This window comes from Chionomys nivalis, chromosome 17, assembly GCF_950005125.1.
Source record: "Chionomys nivalis chromosome 17, mChiNiv1.1, whole genome shotgun sequence".
NCBI lineage: Eukaryota > Metazoa > Chordata > Mammalia > Rodentia > Cricetidae > Chionomys > Chionomys nivalis.
Window position 1 is genome coordinate 49,753,126 of NC_080102.1, and position 25,618 is coordinate 49,778,743.

Below are 25,618 nucleotides of genomic sequence, written 5' to 3' on the forward strand. Positions count from 1 at the left end.
CTGCACACCAATAGGGCCAGCCAGCCCATACTCACCTTCCCAGTTACCCACTGAGGAGGATAAAATACCAACCATGTGAGCTGAAATCAGCGATACTAATAGAGCGAAGGTCTTTGTAGTAGTAGAGGAAGGGTTGCCCTAGGCATAAATCGATAAAGTAAGAAATAAAGGGTAGGGGTCCTGTTTAAATCATGGGCTAATCTCTAAAGAAAGATTATGGAGAGCAAATTAAAACTGATTCATGGATTAAAAAAAAATAAATAGGCTTAGTCTAAAATCTTTATGCAAAGAAGAGACCCTTTTTGGAGTCAGACAACAGAATGGGTCTCTCTGCCAGAAAGACGGCCTGGAGCCGGGGCTTGAGCTGGTTCTAATGCCTGCATGCAGTTTATGAGGAAGAGAGGTCCAGGCACTGTAGGAATATTTAAGGTTGTAGCAAGGCCTTAAATTCTGAGTTGTCGCTGGAGGGATAGCTCAGTGGTTAAGAGCATTGCCTGATCTTCCAAAGGTCCTGAGTTCAATTCCCAGCAACCACATGGTGGCTCGCAACCATCTGTAAAGAGGTCTGGCGCCCTCTTCTGGCCGTCAGGCATACAGACAGAATATTGTATACATAATAATAAATAAATAAATAAATAAATATTTAGCCGGGCGGTGGTGGCACACGCCTTTAATCCCAGCACTTGGGAGGCAGAGGCAGGCGGATCTCTGTGAGTTCGAGACCAGCCTGGTCTACAGAGCTAGTTCCAGGACAGGCTCCAAAACCACAAAGAAACCCTGTCTTGAAAAACCAAAAAAAAAAAAAAAAAAAAAAATTCTGAGTTGTCCCATTTAGATCACAAGTCTGATAGTAATACTCAGAATCCTCAGCTTGAATCCGTGGAGTACCTTACCTCTCTGTACACGACTCTTTCTTTTGAAAGTTACGTATCTCCAAACTTAGCAAAAGACCCTCTGTTGAAAGCTTACATGACACAAGCAGAGGAGCTACTAATGTTGAGAACTTCCCATACAAGATGGGACATGGTAAGGGATCCACTGCAGAAATCTCAGCCTGCATGCAAAGTCTACTGTATGCATCGTCAACCTTGCCATTAGCTACATTCTGTTAACAAATCCCTTCATCTCTCTGACACCTCATCACTAAAACTGAAATGAACTGTCGTGATATTTTTTGTGATCTAACAAATATAGTTTTTCTGAATATCAGAGTATGGTTTGAGCCACTAATTAACTATAGAGGCCAGGTGGGTGGTGGTGTACACCTTTAATCCCAGCACTCGGGAGGCAGAGCAGACAGATCTCTATGAGTTCAAGGCTACTCTGGGCTATACAAGATTGATCCAGTATAAAAAAGAAACAGAGCCGGGCAGTGGTGGCTCACACGTTTAATCCCAGTACTTGGGAGTCACACACCTTTAATCCCATCACTTGGGAGGTGGAGACAGGAAGGGATATGGCTGGGCAGAAAGATGAATATAGGACAGGAGGAGACAGGAGCTAGGGCATTCGGTCTGAGGACTTGTGGAGACAGGATCTTGCTTTCCTTCGGTCTGGGGATTCGGCAGAGATAAAAAAGTCTCTCTAGTGACTGGTTCCTTTATTTCTCTGATCTTTCAGCATTTATCTCAATACCTAACTTGAGGTTTATATTATTAAGACCAATTAGAATTCACACTACAAAAAAGTGTAATCTTAATCTTGTAGAGTGGAGTGAGGAATAAAAATGAATATACACGAAATTCACACATTAGAGTTGTCAAGCTGCTTCCGCAGATAAAGGTGCCTGCCCTCAAGCCTGATAACCTGACCCCGCAGGGCCTATGTGATGAACAGGACTACGTCAACCTCTGACCCTGATACTCACACCACAGCCCATGAACATATACAATAAATAAGTTAATGCAATAATGTTTTTAACCATAGCCAGGTACTTGATAAGTCAGCATATTTTGTATGCAGAGAGCCTATGGGTTCTTGCCATGACTCTTCAGAGCCATGCTGAGGAAAGTGTCGTCACCCTCATTGGTTTCTTCACTTTAGCAAACAGAACCACACAGCTGCATTTACCACACTGAAAATGCACCACCCTGGAGTTGAATGCCAGCATGACGATTCTCAGTCTAAACTCCTTTGACAGCTTGTACCTCACACTGTGCAAATGCCTAGGGGAAAGAAAGGCAGTGTGGCCTGTGTCCCACGTTTGAGAACAGTGTCCCTGTAGCTAACACCTAAAGGATACCCATAGATCTTCGCCTGTTGTGTTGAGGACTTCATTTACATCTTCTTAATAAATGATGGAATAACTCGATGTGACATTTTCATTCTTGCCTTCAAACCATAATGCCAAAGGACTGCTAGTGACATGTCAGTTATAGACTGCTACAGTTGGTCTCTGTCCATCTGTCTTTTACTTCTGGTACTGACATCACTGCCAACCCTGGCATTATTAAGAAACATCAATGATGGGCCTGCTATCAAGTTCATCAGGCTTTGCTTTTAAGGCAAATTACAGAAGTCAAAGTTTGGGCCTCAAAAAAAGAAAAACCATCAATCAAAGGATTTTCAATTCCTGTACTTCAGCAGAATATTAATGCCGTCACCTCTCAGCTGCAAGAACTCAGGCACAGGATCCTAAGAACTCCTGAGCATCTCACACTCATGCTTGTGGAGACTCAGTGCCATTAGCCAGTTAGTGGAACCCAGCCTGATTGCCGTGGCGGTAGTTGAGGGAGAGAGGAAAAAAGATCCTAAAATGTGAGTTGGACTCTATCAGTGAAGAAAAAAGCAAACAGGCTAGCTGCAAAGCTGGATGGCTACAGGTAGAGATGCTTGAAAACACATTTTAAAAGCACACTGACCTGCTCACTCAGGCCCTCGTTGCACAACGTCGATGCTAAGTAAGTATTGGGAGACAGGGAAAAAGCAATATTCTTTAAAGTTGTCAGTGACAGTTGGGTCACTTCTAACCACAAGAAGAGCTTTAAGAAAGAAAGATGAGGCAGCCATGAGTATGCTCAGGCTACAGAAGAGGCTTGCCTCTCGTGTCCTGCGCTGTGGTAAAAAGAAGGTCTGGTTGGACCCCAACGAGACTAATGAAATCGCCAATGCCAACTCCCGTCAGCAGATCCGGAAGCTGATCAAAGATGGGCTGATCATCCGGAAGCCTGTGACTGTCTATTCCCGGGCTAGCTGCCGGAAAAACACTTTGGCTCGATGGAAGGGCAGGCATATGGGCATAGGAAAGCGGAAGGGTACTGCCAATGTCCGAATGCCCAAGAAGGTGACCTGGATGAGAAGAATGCCGATCCTGCGCCGCCTCCTCAGGAGATACCGTGAATCCAAGAAGATTGACCGCCATATGTATCACAGCCTTTACCTGAAGGTCAAAGGGAATGTCTTCAAAAACAAGCGGATTCTCATGGAGCACATCCACAAGCTGAAGGCAGACAAGGCCCGTAAGAAGCTCCTGGCTGACCAGGCTGAGGCTCGCAGGTCTAAGACCGAGGAAGCAAGAAAGCGCCGGGAGGAGCGCCTCCAGGCCAAGAAGGAGGAGATCATCAAGACTCTGTCCAAGGAGGAAGAGACCAAGAAATAGAGCTTCCCTCGAGTCTGTACATAGTGGGCTGCCTGTGACCTCAGGTGGATCAGTCATTAAAATAAAACAACCTTTAAAAAAAAAGAAAGAAAGAAAGAAAGAAAGAAAGAAAGAAAGAAAGAAAGAAAGAAAGAAAGAAAGATGAGAAAGGGCTGGAGAGATTACTAAGTGGTTAGAGCAGTGACTGCACTTGTGGAGACTCGGTGTTTAATTCCCAGCATCCATCACTCCAAACTCAGGGGATCGCATGTGCTCTCCTGGCCTCTGCTGGAGCTGCATGCACCTGGTACAAAGACAAACGCACAGGTAAGACGTTCAAACACCTAAAATAAAAATAAGTAAACCCAATTTTTTTAAATTGGAAGTTGGTAATTTCAGCATTGTTCTACTTTGTCATTACTAACTAAGCTTCAGTACTGGCAAACAGCATGGATTAAATCTGGCACCATATTTGAACTCATACCCATCTAAAAAGCAGCCACTACAAGTTACCAACCAGTGTACCCTCGTCTGTTCACATAAAAACTGCTCCATCCACATTCTTCTTTGGGATGAGATAGACAAACCCAGCTGAGTTCAATCAAAAGGGAAGGAAGTAAGAGAACTGTCCATCCTGCTCACTGCTTCACCCACGAAGAAGCAATGACTCAGATATGAAGACACGCAGAGACATGCATGGACACACTTATGTGCACCCACACACATACACACCTGTGTTGAAATGTGCACCTTACTTATGCTCCATCATGTCGTTTCCCCTCCTTCCTCTGAGTTCTCCTGAGTCTCCCTTACAGGTTTCTTGGGTTCCAGGAACAACAGGCCTGATTGATGGATACCTGATGAGAAAGAACCAAGCGACCCCTGAGCAGCAGACATCTTCTCGGTACCAAGTCCCTCATGGAGATCCTGAGATTCCAATCTCATGTCATGATCAACCAGGCCTTGGGCAGTACCAAACAACCTGCTGCCATGGTAATTCCCAATCCTTGCCTTTGTTTCTCTCACCTATGCGACCCTGACTTGCTAGAAGCACTCTGGAGACAGAGTGGGCATTACCCTCTGATCCGGCCCATGCTTTGACTCTTTCCAACTGCTCAAGCTGTGCGGAGCTTGTTAATCCACTAGGAATCTAGTAAGGGCCTGGTCCAGAGCTGTACATCACATACAGTGGAGTGTGCTATCACTGCTCTTGAACAATACCCATCAAAGCCACGGTCACTTCACGGTGAGGTCATGCTTCTTTCAAAGTCCGGATAGCGGCACTAGGCATGCACAGAAACACCCTTCACCAAGGAGGAACTTTCTGGAACTGCATAGTCCTCCATCAACATCCACAATACTCAGTACATATTTCATGAATACATTCAAATTCAAGCACTCGTTGGCTATATCTGAATTGTCTACAAAGAGCTTACTCATAAGGAAATGTGATATGAGCAATAAAATAGTAACATTTCAACTTTATTTTATATATATATACATATACATATATATATATTTGCCTTGTTTGTTTTCCACAACATATTGATGATATAAGTATTATCATCTTTTCATACCACACCTGAGGAAATGACCCTCAGCTATAACATGAAGTCCTTCGCCCAAAGGCAAACAACAATAGGGAGGTAATGGAAGCCAACATCCAGTTGGATTTCCTTAACCACAATGCCAAGGCTCTCAACTGCAGGTAAGATACATGGTCCTTATGGATCCTTCACATGGGGAGAAATACAGCTCCACAGAGGCTAATAACAGCACATTTAGAAGGAGGCTGGTGGTTCGAGGTCCCATTGCACTAGAAAGCCCAGGGCATTACGTCTGACTCCTGTAAGTAGGAATTCCACGTGTTCACCAAATCCATGCATCCTATTAAATAGCATTCAGAAAAGCAGCCTCGTCCACAGCAATGGCTGATGGCAGATTTATGATGGTTTTGAGGTTAGATGGACAGCACTCACTCTGGCTAATGGTGCCTACTTTTGTCTATCGCTCCTACAATAGGGTCTTTCTAATCTACGTAGGAGAGCAAAATCCCAACAGAGGGGATGCAAACTGCCTACATCAAACATTGTAGCCAGCCTTTGGATGGTCTGCTGAGTGGTCCTGAGACAGACACTGCCCAGAGTGCCGCTGACTCTTTCCCGTGAGGCCCCAGAGGATTCTCTTTTTGAGAACTCGCAGTTAGAATAAGAAAATCTTCCTCACTGCCAGTCTGAATGCCCCAGTTTGCTTGAATCCTACAGAGGTTAGGATGTGGCCTGGGGCCATTGACTTCACAGCTCCTGCCAGAGCCTCCCCAGCCAGGACCAGGCCGCCCTCACTCCTTCATTGTTCATGCTCACTACCAGATCTTCAAGCTCACACCCTTTCCACCAGCTCTCTCCTTCGCCTTCCACACGCTGTGGCACCGTGGGATTCACTGCCCACACGAGGGTACATCTAGGAGTGGAAAAGGTGGGCTGTATTAGAAGCTAGGTACCCAGCACAAAAGACAAATCTGCAACCATAGACCCAGTCACCCAGTGAAATACCCACGGGATATCCGACCTTAAAATAAAATAACAATTACACTGTATATCTTTTCGGAGATTTATTTAATTCCTTCCTGTGGTGGTTTGAAAGAAACTAGACCCTACAAGTTCACAGGGAGTGGCACTATTAGGAGGTGTGGCCTTGTGAAAGGAAGGGTATCACTGAGGGTGGGTTTTGAGATCTCGGAAGCCCAACCCTGCCTAGTGGCTCACAGTTCACTTCCTGCTGCCTGCCGATCCAGATGTAAGCTCTCAGCTCCTTCTCCAACACCATGTCTGTCCTGCACACTGCCGTGCTTGCTGCTATGACAATAACAGGCTAAACCTCTGAAACTGTAAGCCAGTCCCAATTTAATGTTTTCCTTTATTCGAGTTGCTGTGGTCATGATGTCTCTTCACAGCAATAGAAACCCTAACTGAGACATTTCCCCTTTCACTACCAAAATTCTAGGAGCAGTTGTGAACAATTACACTTTGATGTATCCACCTCTTCCTTCCTTCTGATCGCCAGCGTTCTGACACAGCATTCAACTAAACTGACTTTCTACATCCCCGGTCCCTATTCTCCTCATCCCTCCGCTCCCCTTGTTCCTCATGTAGCTCCTATGCCCCAAGCCATCAGAGTCCTGGAGACCTCACTGTGTCATCTGTCCCCTTCAATGACAGATACCTTCAAATATTTGGGAAATGCCACCCTGCGCAGCTGTCCTTTCTTAGTGTGATTATGATTCCTCTCGGCCTGAGCCTTTTAGAATTCTGGGCCACCAACACCTTCCTTGCTTTGTTTTGTTCTGAACACGTATGCCACCACAGTCAGTCAGAAGAGACTCTGCTTTTGCCCAGACTGTCTGTCTCCATCATCTTTCCAAGCCCCTCACTTGCCTTGGCTTTGTTAACTTCTTCATTCTGGAGACTGCAGGCGTAGTCAGAGGTAACATCTCCCAAGTCCTCACTTTTAAATTTTTACCGAGTTCCTTTCTTTCATCTTGACTTTGTGTAGTGAATTTTTTGTCAACCCAAATAAAGGGTTTTACGTTTATCCTGGTTACATTGCAACATCTTAATTTCAGCCCTATTTCACAAGACCCTTTTGAGCTGTAATGTTCTCATCTATCATGTTAACCCTTCTTCTATTGAGTTATCTACAAATTTGATAAGCATCCCTTACATGATTTTCTCTTTTCTGTGTCAATTTCAGCTGGGCGACAGCCAATTTTTCAAATATAAGTACTAAGACACTCCCCTGTCTCTCAGGTGCTCTGTGTGACAACGTGTGTCATCAGGGGTTCTTTGTGCCCCCACACTACGGACATTACTACTGTCATTTGGAGCAGTAAGTCTCAAACTTTAGTGGGTTTGGGCATCACTTCCTAGAATGCTAATTCATGGGGAGAAGTTTTCAGAAGCCTGATTCTATAAACTGGAAAGAATCTAAGAATGGGCGGGTACCTTGAACAATCTTCAGGCTCTAACAAGAATCACCAACCAGCATTTCAGTCACCAACTTCAGCCTTCCTGACTCTCTGGGGAGACGGTGATGGGGACACAGACACATGGTGTTTCCAGACTGCCTTCTGGGCTTCTGGGACCTTTCTGAAAGAGCGCATTCCTAAATGCAACTGTTCTTCATTCTGATTTTCTCGGGAAACTCACACTGTAGGCAAACCATACACAGTGACTCCTTGGAGGGCCAGTGATTCAACATGGAACCGTTTAATGAGGTGAATACATTCAAGTCTCTTCTCCATGCTTTTAATTTAAATAGATTTGAGGCCAATACAACTCTTCCAGTCTACATTTATGAAATATTATACCAACATTATTAAAAGCAATTTCAAATAGTTCTGGACTTTATTTCTAGCTTTTCTCACTGTAAATCCCATGTTGTGTTTATTTTAACTCAGCATTATTTAGTTTGCTTTAAATCTCATGGATCAGGCGTGTGTGTGTGTATGTGTGTGCATGTGTGTGTGTTGTCCTTGTTATTTTTACATATTCTTGCACTCATCTGTTTTAAAATATTTTAAAGTATGTCACCTTGATAGGTTTATTTGGGGGGTTATTTTTGCTTGTTTGTTTTTGGTTTTTGACAAAGAATATCATGTAGCCCTGGCTGGCTAGAATTCAATTCCAGCTGAGAATGACCTTGAACTTCCCATCCTCCTGCCTCCACTTCTGGGGGGGGGGGGATTGCAGGTATGCATGACCAAGCCTGTTTCACGTAGTGCTGAAGATCAAGCCAGGGCTTCATACATGTTAGGCAAGCACACAACCAAGTCAGCTAAGTCTCAGACCAATAGTCACCTTTTTTTAATTTTAAGTTGGTAAGTATTTTGAGTTTAAGCTTGAAGACTGCTTTGTCTATTTCCATTTTTTAATGTTCATTTCTATTTCATTTGCTTGCATACAAGTCCATGTGTATGGGTTCACTTGTGCATGTGTGTAGAGTTCAGTAGAGGGGGTGTCAAACTCAGTTCTCAGGTTTGAGTGGCAAGCACCCCACTGACTGAGTCACATCCCAGCCCCAGGTGTCTGCATGTGTTTAACTGTTCTCATCTACTTTGGTTTCTACTTTGGTTTCACATAGCTCAACCGCTTGAAAAAAGAAAGAGAAGGGGGTGTAAACCCTAGGACTGTTCAAGTTGGAAAGAACCCGTATACAAACGGCAAGCACCAAAGCTTCCTAGAGCCCTTTATCCTCAGTCTTCTCCTTTTTCATCCCAAAGGCCCAGGAGATTCCCAAGAGGTCTCCAGCCAGGGGCCTTCAAATAATGGCTCAAATATCTTATGTCGCTTTCGGTTTGCCACTAATCTGTTAAAGAAAACAGTTTCTTAACAACCTGTGTCTCTTACACATTAAGAAAACCACAAAGGTTGCACAAGTATGTGTCAGTGTCCCACTAAGGAATGGAAAAAAGAGAGACACTTCCTCTTGGAGTCATTTGACAAAGATTAAGCCTGAATTTGAATTCTCTGCTTCGCTCCTTATATCTTCTGCCTGTAGTTTGTGGTGACTGGCCTGTCTGTTTCCTGTCTTTGTATGTGTGTCATCTGCCTATATGTGTGAATCTATCGCTGACTGTGTGTTGTGCATCTGTGTGTGTGTTAATCTATGACTATGTGTTGTGTCTGTGTGTCTATGACTCTGTGTGTGTCAGTCTATGGCTGACTATGTGTTGTGTGTCTCTGTGTGTTAATCTATGACTATGTGTTGTGTCTGTTTGTCTATGACTCTGTGTGTGTGTCAGTCTATGACTGTGTGTTGTGTGTCTGTGTGTGTTAATCTATGACTATGTATTGTGTCTGTGTGTCTATGACTCTGTGTGTGTCAGTCTATGACTATGTGTTGTGTGTCTGTGTGTTAATCTATGACTATGTGTTGTGTCTGTGTGTCTATGACTCTGTGTGTGTGAATCTATGACTGACTGTATGTTGTGTGTCTCTGTGTGTTAATCTATGACTATGTGTTGTTTCTGTGTGTCTATGACTCTGTGTGTGTGTCAGTCTATGACTGACTGTGTGTTGTGGCTATGTGTATGTACGTGTGTATGAATCTATGACTGTGTGTTGTGCCTGTGTGTGTGTGAGTCTATGGTTGTGTGTGCCTGTGTGTGTGTGTCTTTGACTATCTGTGTGTTGTGCCTATCTGCTGTGCCTGTCCCTAAAAAGGGCTTTGCTCTATTTGAACAGCACAGATAACACCATAGGAGAAAGAAATGGAGGACAGCTTCTGCAGAAATCTTAACAGGGCTTTACAAGGAAAGAAGTTACTTCAGTGACCCAGAACAGAATTCAGAACCTCATACAGATGTTATCAATGTATAGCCACATGTTGCCTCCAACATTTATGGCATATTAGTCTTGTTTAAAGTTGCTTTCAACCTATAATTGATTTAAATAATCACCTTAACACACATATTTTGGGTCAGGGTTAAGGAACAGTACATAACTTGAGATTAAGGGTGTACATTTAGCTTAGGCTGTAAGTGTTAAATACATAGTTGTTCAGCAAAAGCTAGGAGCAAAGAGAAACCAGAGAAACCAGATGAAGACTTTCACAGCCTCAAACAGCATGCACAAGTGAGTTTGACCATATTTGATTGGCTGATAGATCAACCAAGCAGTCAAATTTGTCTAGGACTCTGAGGTTTTGTTGAACAAGAGAATTTCAGTTCTAAAACTAGTACTGTCTGGGGCAAACAAAAACAGTTGGTACAACACCAGCATCAAGACAGGAAGAGAGAGAGAGAGAGAGAGAGAGAGAGAGAGAGAGAGAGAGAGAGAGAGAGAAACAGATAGATATAGATCTTTTTTAAAAAGCCAGTCTGCCTGGGAATGGTCTAAATCTGTGTGTTTATATCTGTAGTTCTGTCTTAATGGAAGGATATTTTTAGTTCTCCTGGAAGAACGCTTAAATTTCTTGGCCTCCCATATTTTTATGCCCAAAGATGAGTGTGTTGAAAAACCCTCATCAGTGAAGCTTCTTGTAGGAGATTGGGAAATAACACAGGGACTCATATTGGACAACATGCAAGGAATGAAAGACATTGGAGCACTCAACCCTAAATGGGACATTATCACACTTCTCTTCAAGGCTCAGAGATCTATGAGGAAGAAGAGGAAAGAGTGTACGAGCCAGAAGTGATGGATGACTCCAAGGAAACTGTACTCCAGACACAATAGGGCAGATGCACATGTGAACTCACAGTGGCATGACAGCACACACAGCATCTGCACAAGTTCAAGTCAGATGAAATCCCAGCACGGAAAAGGGGAAGTGGACTCCAAGTCCAACCCCTACTTATAGTTGACGCTATTTATAATTGACAGCTGCTAGGAAAGGAAGAGAAAATCAATTTTCTTCAATGGCGTGACTCTAAGTACTCTAAGTAGGCCTCATACTCAGCAGTAGTTGGCCAACACAGAACAGATTCCACGTTTTTCTTTGTTTGGGGTTTTATTGGTATGTGTGCTTGGACTTTTTGGCCTTTTTTTGTTTATGTTTTGTATTTGTGGGTTTTTTTGGAGGGAGGGAATTGTTGTTATTGTTGTTGTTGTTAAGAGTGAGAAAGAATGTGTATTTGGATGGGGGAAAGAAAGGGTCCTAGGAGAACCTGAGAAGAGAAAGACTGTGACCAAAAATTGTTGTATTATTGGACCCTGAAGTTCAACTACCAAGAGGAGTTGCCCCAAGAGATCACTCTCACACCACAGTTGATGTAAAAGCAAGAGGATTTAATTAATTCTGTTGTGACAGGGTCCTTCAGCATTTGAGAAGCCAAAAAGACCCCCGAATAGCTGATACAGTAAAAAGTAAAAAGCCATAGAAACGGGGGTGGGGAATTGGGGGGTTGTTCTTTAACTATTAGGATTGGCTTATTCAAAGGTCTATTAACAATAATTGGTTTGAGCCAGGGCTGGAGGGCGCTTGCCAGATCAGGTGAGGTAAGAGGGAATATCTGAGGGTTACTTTGGCTTCTTTCCCAGGACTGTGTCAAAACATCTGTGGACATCTGTGGGTTATCTTGTCCTAATTCCAGGAACAGAGCTCTATTTGGAAAACATCCACAAGGACACAGGGAGATAGAGAGTTTCCGATATTCTAGTACATGCATGTGTAGTTGTTAGGTTCCCAGGGGAGGGAGGAAAGCACTAAGGCTGAGAGGCCTCAGAAATGACCTCAAAGTTGTCAGAAATGGCTTCAGAGTTATCCTAGAGTTTTACAGTATGAAAGAAAATTAATACATGTTTTTAAATTTCATGGTCTCCACATTGTCCTCCGTGAATATTCTCATTCTTCAGTGAGCATTTAAGGGATAAGACATACAGCAGTTTAATGTTGTATTCCTCAAAAATGACCAGAATATGGTTAGTCTGTGTCCTCAGTTCACTAAAGGTCCTTGTGCTGGAGCATGAAGTTAAACTACTAATAAATTTAGCAACCATAGGTGAGAATGGGAAAGGCTGACAAGTACAGAAAGGTGAATCTATCTTCACTTGGTGGAAAGCTAAGGGGGTGTCTTCAAGTAGAGAGCATATTGCTCTCTGAAGATAATTTTCAGTCTTTTCTACTATATAAGTGCATTACTGAGGGAAGAAAACAAAATATAAGGTTGCCACAACTTCAGTTTGGGGAAAGTCAGAAGTGCAAAAGGCAGATGTTACACTTGAATCAATCACAATGAAGCATCCACAGAATAATCAACTCTGCCACTTTCACGTCTACCTACCACGATAAATTCTTTACAGAATGAAAACATACCTGAATTAATAATTCAGGACGACCTGCATCTCATTAAGAATTCAGGTCTACCTGCATCTCATTAATAATTTAGGATGACTACCTGCATCTCATTAAGAATTCAGGACGACCTGCATCTCATTAAAAATTCAGGACTACCTGCATCTCATTAATAATTCAGGACAACCTGTATCTCATTAATAATTTAGGATGGCCTGCATCTCATTAATAATTAAGAACTACATGCATCTCATTAATAACTCAGGACTACCTGCATCTCATTAATAACTCAGGACTACCTGCATCTCATTAATAATTCAGGACAACCTGTATCTCATTAATAATTTAGGATGGCCTGCATCTCATTAATAATTAAGAACTACATGCATCTCATTAATAACTCAGGACTACCTGCATCTCATTAATAACTCAGGACTACCTGCACCTCATTAAAAATTCAGGACGCCCTGCATCTCATTAATAATTCAGGACAACCTGTATCTCATTAATAATTAAGAACTACATGCATCTTATTAATAACTCAGGACTACCTGCATCTCATTAATAATTCAGGATGACTACCTGCATCTCATTAAGAATTCAGGACTACCTGCATCTCATTAAGAATTCAGGACTACCTGCATCTCATTAATAACTCAGGAATAGTTGCATCTCATTAAGAATTCAGGACTACCTGCATCTCATTAATGATTCAAGATGACTAGCTGCATCTCATTAAGAATTCAGGACTACCTGCATCTCATTAATGATTCAAGATGACTAGCTGCATCTCATTAAGAATTCAGGACTACCTGCATCTCATTAATGATTCAAGATGACTAGCTGCATCTCATTAAGAATTCAGGATGACTACCTGCATCTCATTAATGATTCAGGATGACTACCTGCATCTCGTTAACAATTCAGGGGGACCTGCATCTCATTAGTAATTAAGGACTACCTGCATCTTATTTTGATGAGACCTCCCTATCTACTGAAAGCCTCATCTATACCCACAGTGCAATCTACTTGAGGCTTTTCATACTGACGTCCTCTTAATGGGAGGGAGCCTAGGAGTGAGTCAATAATCTTCATTTAGAAGTCCCAGTTTATCCCCTGTCTCTCAGCAAATAACCTCTGGAAGTCACTTAACAAATAAATATACCCTTTTCCTGAGGGATCCAATCAGCAATCATATGGATTTTCTTCTCTGGTCAAGTTCTAGCTGTCAATTGAAATTTGTAAAGGGAAACTGGGAGGAAGCTAGAAACAAAGATGGCAATTACCCAGCTAGTCTGGGCTTTGTATACAGCTTGCACCTGCCAGGCACACCTCAGAATGTTTTGTTTCCATTGACAAAATTGTCAGGTGATTGATAACATTCTTTGTTCTGTTCTGATGTGTACACAGCCTCGAGAAGAACTGAGATAAAGATGCTGTATGATGCCGGATTCAAAGTACGCTGTTCGAAACTGCCCATCAAATTCAGAAGGTGGTCCTAGAGGTAGTTTATTCTCTTGGGTAAGCCATTGTTTTCTCTTGAGGGATCAGTTGCCTGAATGGCTGTGGACTAAGACAAGGAAAGTCAGCTGAAAGTCTCAAACAGGAAACGATTCCTTGTATACATTATTTGCACATTTGCAGGAAGACGCCAGACCTAGCATCACGGATTTTCTTCTCACAAACACCAAGGCGCTGGCATCTATAGACGACCAAAGTCTTTAGGGATATAGCAAGGGCTCAGAATGCTTTCTGGCCCTAAAAGCTTTGTTTGTGTTTCTTTATTACATTCTTTGTCCCCCAGGCCTCACGCCCCAGAAAACAGAACAGTTGGGTGCCCGAGAGCCATGCGCTGTGGCATCTCAGAAGGCACCGCTCTTGTCTTCTTCGACTTCTTCACCATAGCCTGACGATTCACAGCTCCATGGATTCCATTACACACTCCGCTGTTCGTGTTGGCAGCTCTAAGTCATTAGGAGGGGCAGCGCGCTACAACAATGAAGCTAGCCGGCCCCTCTACTCAGCATAAGACAAGCCTTTCTCCCCAATTCCTACGTCCATCTGTGACTAAGACCTCTGAAATTGTGCTTATCAATCGGCTCACTTTTGCATTGCATCAAAGGGAAGGTCAGTAATCTTCTTGACAGATTTAAAAGTAAGCTGCCTAGCCCCGGATTCTGGGAACTCAGCCCTCCCAGCCCCCTCTGGGCACCACTAACGCAGCTCCGCTACAGCTTCCAGCTGCTTTTCAGAAATGGCAAAGGACAGACAGAATGGCTCTTCGACCCCTGAAGCAAGGCACTTTCCACACCTTTAAAGCAGAGACAAGTCTAAACACACAGGCACACTCGTCGTGGTGAGATGGAGGACCATACCAGGCATTCGGACTTTGGTTTCGCGAACTCTTAAATAAGAGTCATTTCCAAATACATCATTGTCAGTCCACACCTGTAGCAGGTAACCCATTGGATTGCCGCCCGTTATTTCTAAAGAGGAAAGGAGCCCTGTTTTACAAAGCTTTGGTCCTGCTTCGTTCAGGATCCTATGTTTTACGCTGTACAAATGAATTATAGGTTAGCGCTTTCCACTCTTTGAAGAACACACGTACCTATTTCCAAAATGTACATGCATACATTTGTTTAAAAATAGCAGCCTTCATTATCATAATGATTCCCCCTGTGTTCCGAGGGCTGTGGATTAGCAGCAAATGTAAATGCAATCAAGGGCACCACCACAAGCGAAAGCCACTTAGGTCTTCCATCATGCGGCAAGGCCAGTCGGCATCACCAAAGAGGCTCAGGGGGAAACTGCCATCTGACATTTCTTTCCATGTTTGTCTCATTTGAAAAGAGCAATCTTGTTCTTAATGTCACATGTAGGTACAATCGAGGCGAACAATGCTAGTGAACGTCAATATTGGTGCTTGCCTAAGAGATGAGTTGCCTAGAGATAGAAAACTATAAAAATCGGATGGTCCACCTCTATAAATCTACCCCGTTCTAGAGGCACAAGCACCAAGAGAGGCGTGTTCACAGCATTGCTGTATACAACAGGGAAAAAAAGAAGAAATAGATTTAACAAAATAAAAGGCAATAGTCAGTACACATGGTACACAGATAAAATTTAACACAATTATTTAAAGTAATAATATGGCTTGGATGTCTGATATACTTGAGAATATTTGAAATCAAGAAAATATTGTAAAGTAAATTTTATATAAAATATATTCATGCAACAAATGTTTATTGAGTATATACTAAGTGAGAGACATCTCACTATAGCAGAGGTCACTTGCTATTAAGTACTAAGCACTTGGTGCTCTTAGAGAGGACCTAGTTTGTTCCCAGCCTCCATATGGTGACTCACCACCATCTGGAACTCCAGTTCAGGGGATCAGCTCGATCATAAATCCACATCATAATCCACACCATAAATAATTTACAATCTACACTAGGGTCTCTGCACAACCGCACAACTCTGCCTCTGTAATATGAAAAAAAAATAGCACCATGCAAAATGTAAATAAATGGGCTTCAATAAAACTTTATTTACAAAAAAAAGGGGGTGGGATGCTGAATAAACTCAGGTGCTGCTGGTAACTGGCCAGACTCTATTCTAGACAGTTGGAATATACAAGTAAAATAAAGCACACCACAAGCTCTAGCAACATGGATTATATGTTATATAGCTGTTTATTTGCATAGATGAGCAACAGATGGTTCCTAGGGTGGACAGTCACCAATCACTCTTAAGTAAATTATTGGGGACTGAGTCGGTCCCTAGGCTGCAAACCCAAGAGATGTATACCCTGCCATTTCACAGTGCATGGTCTTGCGACAATGAAGATGAAAAAGCAAATAAAAACAATGTCTACAAGATGCTAAAACTGACAACAAGGGACAGGGATAATCAGCACGCTTGTACCTGTGTGGTGAAACACCTGATGAGTTTTCCTTCCTTTCCCCTGCCATTTGAAGGTGTTGTAATAAGTATGTATTATTGTTTCAGAAACACTAAAACTGGTCTTAAAAAGTTGTAACTAATGAAAACGGATAAAGTTGATTTGTGTTTTCTTCTGAGCATGTAATCCTCGTGGATTTAGAGCTGCACCTGCTCTGTGGTTTTATAGGAGGGATCAGTTGTTTTGAAAATGTCTGTCTAGAATAGTCTTACAATATCGGAAAGAAATACACAAACAAAAGTCTTTGTCTTTGGAATATGAATGAGGAACACAGTGAGGGACCAAAGAACCCTAACTCTCCATTCTCTCCTGAATTTCAAGTGTAAAACCAAGAGCTTATGGAGATATATAAGAGCAATAATCCAAATACTGACAACCTTTGACAACAATGTGTCTTTACAAATTTATTTTTACTTCTACTTTGAAAGGAAAACAACAAACACAGAAAACCACTTTCTTTACCCAAAGCAAGAGCCAGCCTTGGCCTTCCATTCTGGGAAGTCTTTTCTGTTTTAAGTGTTTCTGTTTATAGATGAGGATCCAATGCCCTCTTCTGCACTCCTCGGGCAACAGGCATGCCTGTGGTGTGCATACATATATGCAGGCAAAACACATAAAATTTAGTAAATTTTTTAAAAAATTTAAACTGAACACTATGGTTTCAATGAGAGTCTCTGGTTGACAATACTGCAAGAAACATATTTAAACCACAATGATTCCTTGAGCATCTACATTCTGTCTTCCGATGACTGCTTTTGACCCTTGTCCTTTTTCTGTGATCAGGCCTAGCATTGAGTTCTGCAGGTTTCACTGATTTTTGTGACTCTTTCTAATAGATTGTGGAACCAGAGAACATGTGAGGGAACTCCCTTGTTAGAAGGTTTCTATTGGTATGAAGAGACACTATGACCACAGCAACTCTTATGACGGAAAACATTTCATTGAGTTGGCAGCTTACAATTCAGAGGTTTAGTCCATTATCTTCATGGCGGAGAACATGGTCATGGCGACATACAGGCAGACATGGTGCTGGAGAAGGAGCTGCTACATCTTGATACTGCACACTACAGGAAGTAGTGTATCTCACTGGGTATGACTTGAGCATATATGTAACCTCAGAGCTAGCCTCCACAGCGACACGCTCCAACAAGATTCCACATATTCCAACAAGGCCACATCTCCTAATAATGCCACTCTCTTCGGGGACCATTTTCTTTCAAATCACGACATTCTAGTCCCTGTTTCCCTAAGGCTTGAAGCCATGATAATAATGTAAAAATATATTCAGTCCAACTCAAAAGTTCCATAGTCTGTAACAGTCTCAGACTTATTTAAAAGTTTAAGGTTCCAAGTCTCTTCTGAGATTAATGCGATCTCCTAATGTATAACCCTCATACAATCAAAATCAAAAAGAAGATCACATATCTCCAACAAATAATGGCATGGGATACACATCACCATTCCAAAGTATAGGGAAGGGAGCATAGTGAGAAAATACCGCACCAAATCAAGACCAAAAACCAGCTGGACAAACTCCAAACCCTGCATCTCCATGTCTGATATCAAAACACTCCAGATCTCCAACTCCTTTGAGCTTTGTTGACGTCTTTCCCCTTTGTCTAATGTGGAGTTAGATTTCGCTCATCTCTGCATGCATATGGCTTAATCGTGAAGGCAATGACTTTCTAAAAGTAGACAATAGCAGTTGACTGGCTCTGGATTTGCTAAACCACCTCACTTGTCTCAAGGATAAAGGCAGGAGGTTTTCAAGGACATCCGTGAACTTTCACATACTCTGTGTAAAATGAAGACAGAGGTTCTAGATCTACCCTCCTTTTAGTTACCCACTGGGCACCTGCAGGAGCAAGTGACAAGGTCACCACTTCTTAGCAAAAGACGTCTCTGGGCACCTAATACATGTCCTCAGACCTTGCAGTTCATCCCACAACTTGCAGGGAGCATTAAGAGACAAAGAACGAAAAGACAGTGAACCACAGAGACCGTCTCTCCTATCTGCAATAACCCTCTGGGCCTTTCTCCTGTTGCTTCCTCTGGATGCAGACACCATTCATCCGGTTTACGACACAAAATAAGGGCCCCATACATTCATATCTGACAAACTTGCTCACTCACCTAACAAAGCCAGAGCAAACACTTTCTTACTTTACCTGAGACTTCACATTGGGGGAAGAAAATCTCCCCTAAAATATACAAGGCAAATAAAAGGCTGCAGAGATGACTTAGTACTTAAGAACATCTGCTGAGCAAGCTTGAGAACCTGTATTTGAATCCCCAACACCTACTGGGATGGCAAGGCTGAGTGACACCAGTGTTGTGGGGGCAGAGGCACGGGATTGCTAGGCCTTGCTGTCCACCAGCCTAGCTTCGTGTACAGGGAGAAACCTCCATGAGACAAGGGGAAAGGAATAGAGAATGACATCCAATAGCCTACCTTCTCTGTCTACAGTCATGCACACACACACACACACACACACCCTCACGCACACAGACATACACATGTACACTTGTACGCGTGCATACACACGCGCATGGGCACACACACACACACACACACACACACACATGATCACTGCACTTTCTTACTGCCAAGAACAAATTTTGTCAAAATATTTGGCCAACACTATTTAGTAAATAAAAAAAAATCACATTTCAAATGTATTTTCTGATTTAGATCTTTTTTTAAAAAAAAAATGTGTCTGTATGCTTAAGGCTCCAAGTCTCTAGAAGCAGCAGCAGCAGCAAACCTGTTTCCCAGCATGCTGTTTCTTAGCAGCAGTTGCAGCAGCAGCAGCAACTTCAGCAGCAACAACAGCAAACCTGTTTCCTAGCATGACCGGGCTGTGCAGCATGATTGAGCATAAAAGAGTTTCACAAGATAAAGCCTCCTAACCTTGTAAGTCGGGTTACAATTCTGCGTTTAACTCCACGCTGTCAGTGATTAGAGGGTGAACACCTGGGTTAAATACATTCTGTTTTTCTTTGTTCAAAAGAACCACAGAGACTCCATCATCCTGGAAGCTTGGTGTTTACAGATCCTGAGTGATGACCGCAACTTAACCTCTTAGGAGCAACACCAGGCTTTCCACAGGGGCAGTGTCTGGTCTCTCCTTAAGATATAAGAACTTGATGCAATATTTAAGGCTCGCTCCATCATCTCCTGAGATCGCCCTTGTAGCTCTGATAATCCTAAGTCCTAGGTTTTCCAGTCTATTTTCTTAATATGAAAAAGAACTTAGGCAAATTAACAGCCTGGTCCTCCACCGACAACTAGGTCCAGAAGGCAAGCGTATTTCCGCCTCACCCCTCCAGGACTCATCTCCTGCTCGCCTTGAGGGCTTATAAGCATCACGGTTCAACCTCTCAAAACTCAGTCTCACTCTGGGTTTGTCCTTGACCCCAGCTCCAGTGCCTGGCACTTGAAAAGATCAGGTGCAATTCAATTATGAAGTCGGGCCTGACTTTTGAAGTGTAAATCCACCGCACTTGAAAATGGCAAGTGTAAAATCCATTCTTAAAAAGCACTTGACATTTTCACATCCGGCTTTACAGCCAGGGAAATGTGAGGATGCTCACGAGAGACAGCCGAGAGAAGATTTAAAAAGAAGAAAGGAAAGGGGTTCTAATATTTGATCAGAAGCGGGAGTCTAATTTTTGGCTCTCTGAGGAGAAAATAAGAACTTCTTTATTAGCTCGGCTTTGTGAAGCTCGTCTCTGTGAACCGACTTTTTTTTCCCCCCTGATGATGCCTAACTGCTGGTTTGTATGCCTAAAATTTCCTGCCTTTCTCTCCTTTAGGACTCCACAGGTCAGTCTGCCTTTCACGCCACCGGGACGCCACTGTTCACCCCACCGTCTTTGTTCCGTGCTTCACTGTATGGACCCGGAGTCTGGCAAACCGTGCCTGGAACAGACCACACAGTAAATTTGTGAGCCATACGGTCTGTGTTGAGGGTTGTCACAGCCTGAAAGCCGCCACAGGCAATACATAAACAAGGAGCTTGATGTGTCTATTAAGACAATCATTTATGGGCACTGAAATTTTAATTTTGTATGATTATACATTATCATATCATTCATCTTTTGAGCATTCTTAATCCTTGGAAACCGTGAAAGTCATTCTTACTAGTTAGGCAGGAGGGTGAGATTTGGCTCTGGATCCCATGTTGCCAACTCCTGTGTGATAGTTAATCTTCATTGGCAATTTGACGGGATTTAGAATCATCTAGAAGACACTCCTCTAAGCATGTCTAAGGGGTGTTTCCAGGAGGATTTAACCAAAAAGAAAAGACCTACATTGAATGCAAGTGGCATCATCCATGGGCTACAGTCCAAGACTGAATAAAAGGGTGTGCTGTATAGATTTATGTCAACTCGACTTAAAACAGCAAGAGTAAGTTGGGAAGGGGGAAGTTCTATTAAGAAAATCTCCCCATCATCAGATTGGCCTGAAGGCAAGCCTGTGGTACATTTTCTTGATTGATATGTTTGATGTGGGATGTTACCACTCCTGGTCAGGTGGTTCCTGGGGTGTATAGGAAAGCAGGCTGACTAACTCATGGTGAGCAAGCTGGTCAACAGTGTTATTACAAGGTCTTTGCTTCAGTTTCGCTTCCAAGTTCCTGTCTCGATTTCCTGCTCTGACTTCCCTCAGTGATGGAGTGTGACCAAAAAGATGTAAGCTAGAATAAGCCTTTTCCTCCCCCAAGCTGCTTTTGGTCATAATGTTTGTTACATCAATAGAAATCCAACTTAAACAAAAGAGGAGGGGGGAGCTGAGGACCAGCATCCTGTCCTTACTTCCTTATTAGGGACAGAGTAACAGCTGTCTCGTGCCCTGTTCAGTGCCTTCCTCACTGTGAGATGGAGCAAAACTACACCCATCTTCAGGCTGCTCTGGTCACGTGTTTGGTCACAACAACAACAACAAAAGTAACTAACACACTCATTCACACCACCAGCAGCATGTGGGGACATTCAAAATGCAGGATCTCGACTCCGTCTCCTCCATTTCTGAATAACTGTCAGTGATTCTTCTCTGATTAGAAAGGGTGCAGATCTTGTGAATCCGTTTATAGGAAGTATGGAGAAGGAAAGCCACAGAGACAGAGCTCAGACGAGTGACTGGCAAGGCTGGAGAGTGGAGAGTGAAGACCGGGGAGTGACTGCCTCAGGTCTCCTTGGTGATGAGGTGACAGTTTCACAACACTGTAAAGATGCCAAAAATTACTGAAAACGGTTCATAATTAATTTCATGTTAGGCTTTACTAATAAAGTGTATTCCCCGGAAGCTTCTCTAGTGACTGATGGGCACATTAAAGTTAGAGAAATAGCCTCTACAGATTAAAAAAAGGAGCAAGTAATTTTCATCTGGCTGAAAGGAACAATGGGTATTATATAAGGGAAAATTTACTCCATCGATGCTGATTCATTTTCTAACATAATAATTAATGGATATCTAAATATCACTGATATGTTTTTAAGTCCCTCACATGGATATTGTTGAGTCTCACTTTGAAATTTTGTCTCAGGCTTTATATATATATATATATATATATATATATATATATATATATATATATTCATTCAATAGAGAAATCTCTAATGCCAGAAAGTTATCAAATGTCTTTCACCCATTAAATCTAAGTTTATGTGGTGCTTGTCTTGCTTCCCAGCTCCACTATTTCTTCCTATTATTTATTCAACTATAACATTCTTGAAATTTCCTCAACTTTCACAGATTAACTCTCCGGCAGAAGTACTGCCCTACTTGATATTCAGTATATATTTTCTGGTGACAGCTTTATGGTACAATTAAATTTCATACATTTTTTCAGCCTTCCTTGAATATGCATTAGAAACCTAACCATCATAATTCTCAACCAATTGGCTTGATTTAGCTAGCGAAGCTCACTTCTCACAAGGCCACAACATTTCCATGCCTACACATACTCCATCCGCCTGCCCAGAGTTATTGACTGTTCTGGCAGGGAAAGAAAGGCGCAGAGCCCTGGCATTCGAAACAGAAGTTCCACAAGAAAGCACTTTGAAGGATTCTGAACTTCAATCTGCTACACCGCAGTGGCGCTGGCACAAGCCAGGTTGCAGAGGAAGCTGGAATGTGCTTAGCAACAGCAGCGAATCTGACTCCATTATCAGAGTTCAACATGCAAGAAACTGTTATCAGAACTTAGCACAGAAGAAAAAACCCTGATGTTTCGATGGACTAAGTAACTTAATAAGGTTCATTTGGATGCAAATATAAATGAGCATCAAGTTAACATTAACTTTTAATGCTTGTCATTTTATGATAATTCGTATTTTTAAATTGTGACTGATTCTTTGCAATCAGTCTATGGCTAATTATATCTCCAACATGTAAATCTGATAGAACGCTGGGACCAAAGAACAACAAAAAAATATCCAACAAAGACCTTGGAGACCCAGAACTGCCACTTGGTTGACAGCCAAGATTGCAGCCTACAGAGAAAACCAGGCTTAGAATGACTGTCACCTCAGCAATCAAAGCTGGGTTTGCTTAACCGTGGGAACCATATTGATGGATCTTATTTGCAGATGTTCCTGCTGGTGTTTTTCTTTGTAACTGATGGCTCTGCCCTGAGGCTCAAGAAAGATCTCTGTATAAGGTAGAGGTAGCCTGGATTATAATAAATAAATCTAAATAATCTAAATTATGAAATGTGGTATTCAGTACTTTCTACCACCCAACATTGAGTCTCCTTGCTCTTCAACTCCAGGTAAAACAGAATCCAGACCAACCCTATGAAGAAGTGGTCCTAAGGGCTTTTACATTCTAGTAACAAAAAATAAAAAAAAAAAAATACCAACTATAGTGAGGGTCTTCCCCATGCCAGACACTTATACTCCGTAACTGCCACTCCTGGGAAAACTGGAAGCTGCTATTAACGTAACCAAAGTAGAAAACAACGAAAGTAGAGTATCTGACTTGGTCGGCTGGTGGATATGGATTGTTTAAACCGAAACGCAGTTAGCAAGTATCTATGTGTCCACCAATTAATTGCTCACTGTACAAATCCAATTCCTGTGTTTCGCTGGTGAACGCACTGAAGCCTAGAAAATGTAAGCAATCCATCTAAATCAACTCAGCTGCAGTGGCCTGCCTGCCTGCCTCACCAGCATCCTTCTGCCATATCAGAACCACAGAGCTTGAAAGGGCCCTGACTTGTAGGAGATCCTGTCCCCAGAGTGATTCTGATCCAACAGGCCTGGGATGGGGGAGACTCTCAGTCACAGCGCCCAAGGGCAATGTTATTGGTAGAAAATAAAGAGACCCAGAGAAGTGTCTCAGAATTCCAGTTAGGAGAGATACTGCTTCTTCCTTGTGGGTAAGGTGATCACTCTCTAAATAGAAAACCCACCTCCCAGGAACATTCCCCAATCCCTAAAAAACTGAGACAGTCAGTCACTCTGACTCAGTTCCTTTACATACTACCGGATCATAGAATGTGGAAGAAAAAAATTAAAATGGGTGAAGGAGGAAAAGGCAAAGAAAGCAAGATATTTGAAGAAGGAAGACAGGGTTGTTGCTGTACACAGTTTCTCCAACTCAGGAAGGCCCCATGCTTGGAACATATAGAACACCAAATAGAGAAGGTCAAAGAAGAAGAAAATCTCCAGGAAATATTATATTAACCATTATATATATATATTTCTGTATGTAATATATATATATATACAGAACAAAGGAAAGGTATTGAAAACCACTAGAAAAAAATACATGTCACATATAAAAGAAAACTCATCAGATACCATCTGATTTCTTAAAGGAAACTTGGAAAGCCAAAAGAAACTGAAACAATGAACTTCGAGTCCTATAAAACCATAAAGGCCAACCTAGACTGATGTACCTAATAAAACTATCTGTCATAGTTGAAGGAGAAAAGTTGCCACATGCAACAGATCTCGGCTTCCAGCTATAGCCACCACGTCTGCTACCTGCTGCCATGCTCTTCCCACCATTATGGAGCCAAAGCCTCTGGAGCCATAATCTCAAATAAACCCTAACCTAGATTCCTAGGTTCCTGAAAGGTCATAAAAGCCTTGAATCCACCATGTCTGTTAAAATCCATTTGTCCTAAACTAACATTCTATGAATACACAGAGGTGTGCAACCAGTGCCTACTGGAGGGGGAATATAAAAAACAGGCCCAGGAGTCCTTCAGTCAGGGGTCAGAGCAGTCTTCTCCAGGAAAACAGAAGAAAAATGTGGAGAAACAGAACTTCCTACTGTTTTATATATTTGCCCACAGCGACTCAGCTCGACTGCTTGTGAGAAGGCTGAGAACTACTCTGCTCAGAATGTTTAGTTTTTGCCATAGTTTTGTTTTATTTTGGTGGCAGAAGTAGCGAGGTTGAGTTGATTTGTCTTGCCAATGGCTGGAGGCAGTTCTGCCTGGCTTGATTTATGAAGGAGATTGAAGCATATTTTCTTGCAACACTGCTTCTTTCCCAGAGGATTTGTTAATTGAGGTATCACCTCTCAAGAATCATTGAGTAAAACTAATATATTACGTTGCCTGTTTCTGATTTCCACCAGGGCAATTACTTCAAAATATGTATGAGAGGGAAGAGCATGCTCTTGAGCGCGTCAAATAAGAAGCAGTTCATTCAGGACCAGGCAGGAAGAGGTTGATTTCCCTAATTTACACACTGGAATTAGATATTATTTCATTTCTTTATCCTATTTCTAGAAATGAAATCATAAATTTTCCCTGACAGGTTAGCACAGATTGCTTTTAAGGGTTTATAATTCGTCTTTGGGTTGTCTGACCAGCAGTCAGCCGAAGTCCATCGTATAACTCTGAACACCCCAAATTTAACATTTCATTGTCTAACACTTCTGAGATAGTCACAATCTAGAAGCTTCATAAAAAAGCCTAACACACATTGCAGGGATTCATGGACCCTAGGAAGGGTGGAAATGAAGGTCCTTAAGTTTATTTATTTTTGTGACTGCCTAGTGGAAATCCAACCGTACATTTGTACAAGCCAACAACAAAGGACGTGTGTTCCCTTCTGGCTGCATCATCTAGACAGTCACCAGACATTCTGACTGACAGTCATTTGTTGATGATGATGAATAAAAAAGTTCTTGAGAACGTCATTTTGTAAGCAGAATACTTTAATATCAGGGACCACGGGAAGAGTGTCAGCTGCAATACTGAAGAGGTTCTTAGTACTGGGGAGTCTCTGGAAGCCTGGAATATACTCTTACGAGCACCAGAAAT

General features: G+C 42.3%; 1 protein-coding gene across 1 annotated transcript; it reads left to right on the forward strand.

Moving 5' to 3' along the window:
* Window positions 1–3,007: 3,007 nt before the first annotated feature.
* Window positions 3,008–3,598, forward strand: LOC130888975 (60S ribosomal protein L19-like). Its single transcript, XM_057792395.1, has one exon. It carries the CDS (start codon window positions 3,008–3,010, stop codon window positions 3,596–3,598), a length of 591 nt encoding a protein of 196 aa, XP_057648378.1.
* Window positions 3,599–25,618: the final 22,020 nt, after the last annotated feature.

Excerpts from the sequence above, each read along its gene's own strand:
- LOC130888975 (XM_057792395.1), top strand. The coding sequence starts at position 3,008 with ATGAGTATGCTCAGGCTACAGAAGAGGCTTGCCTCTCGTGTCCTGCGC.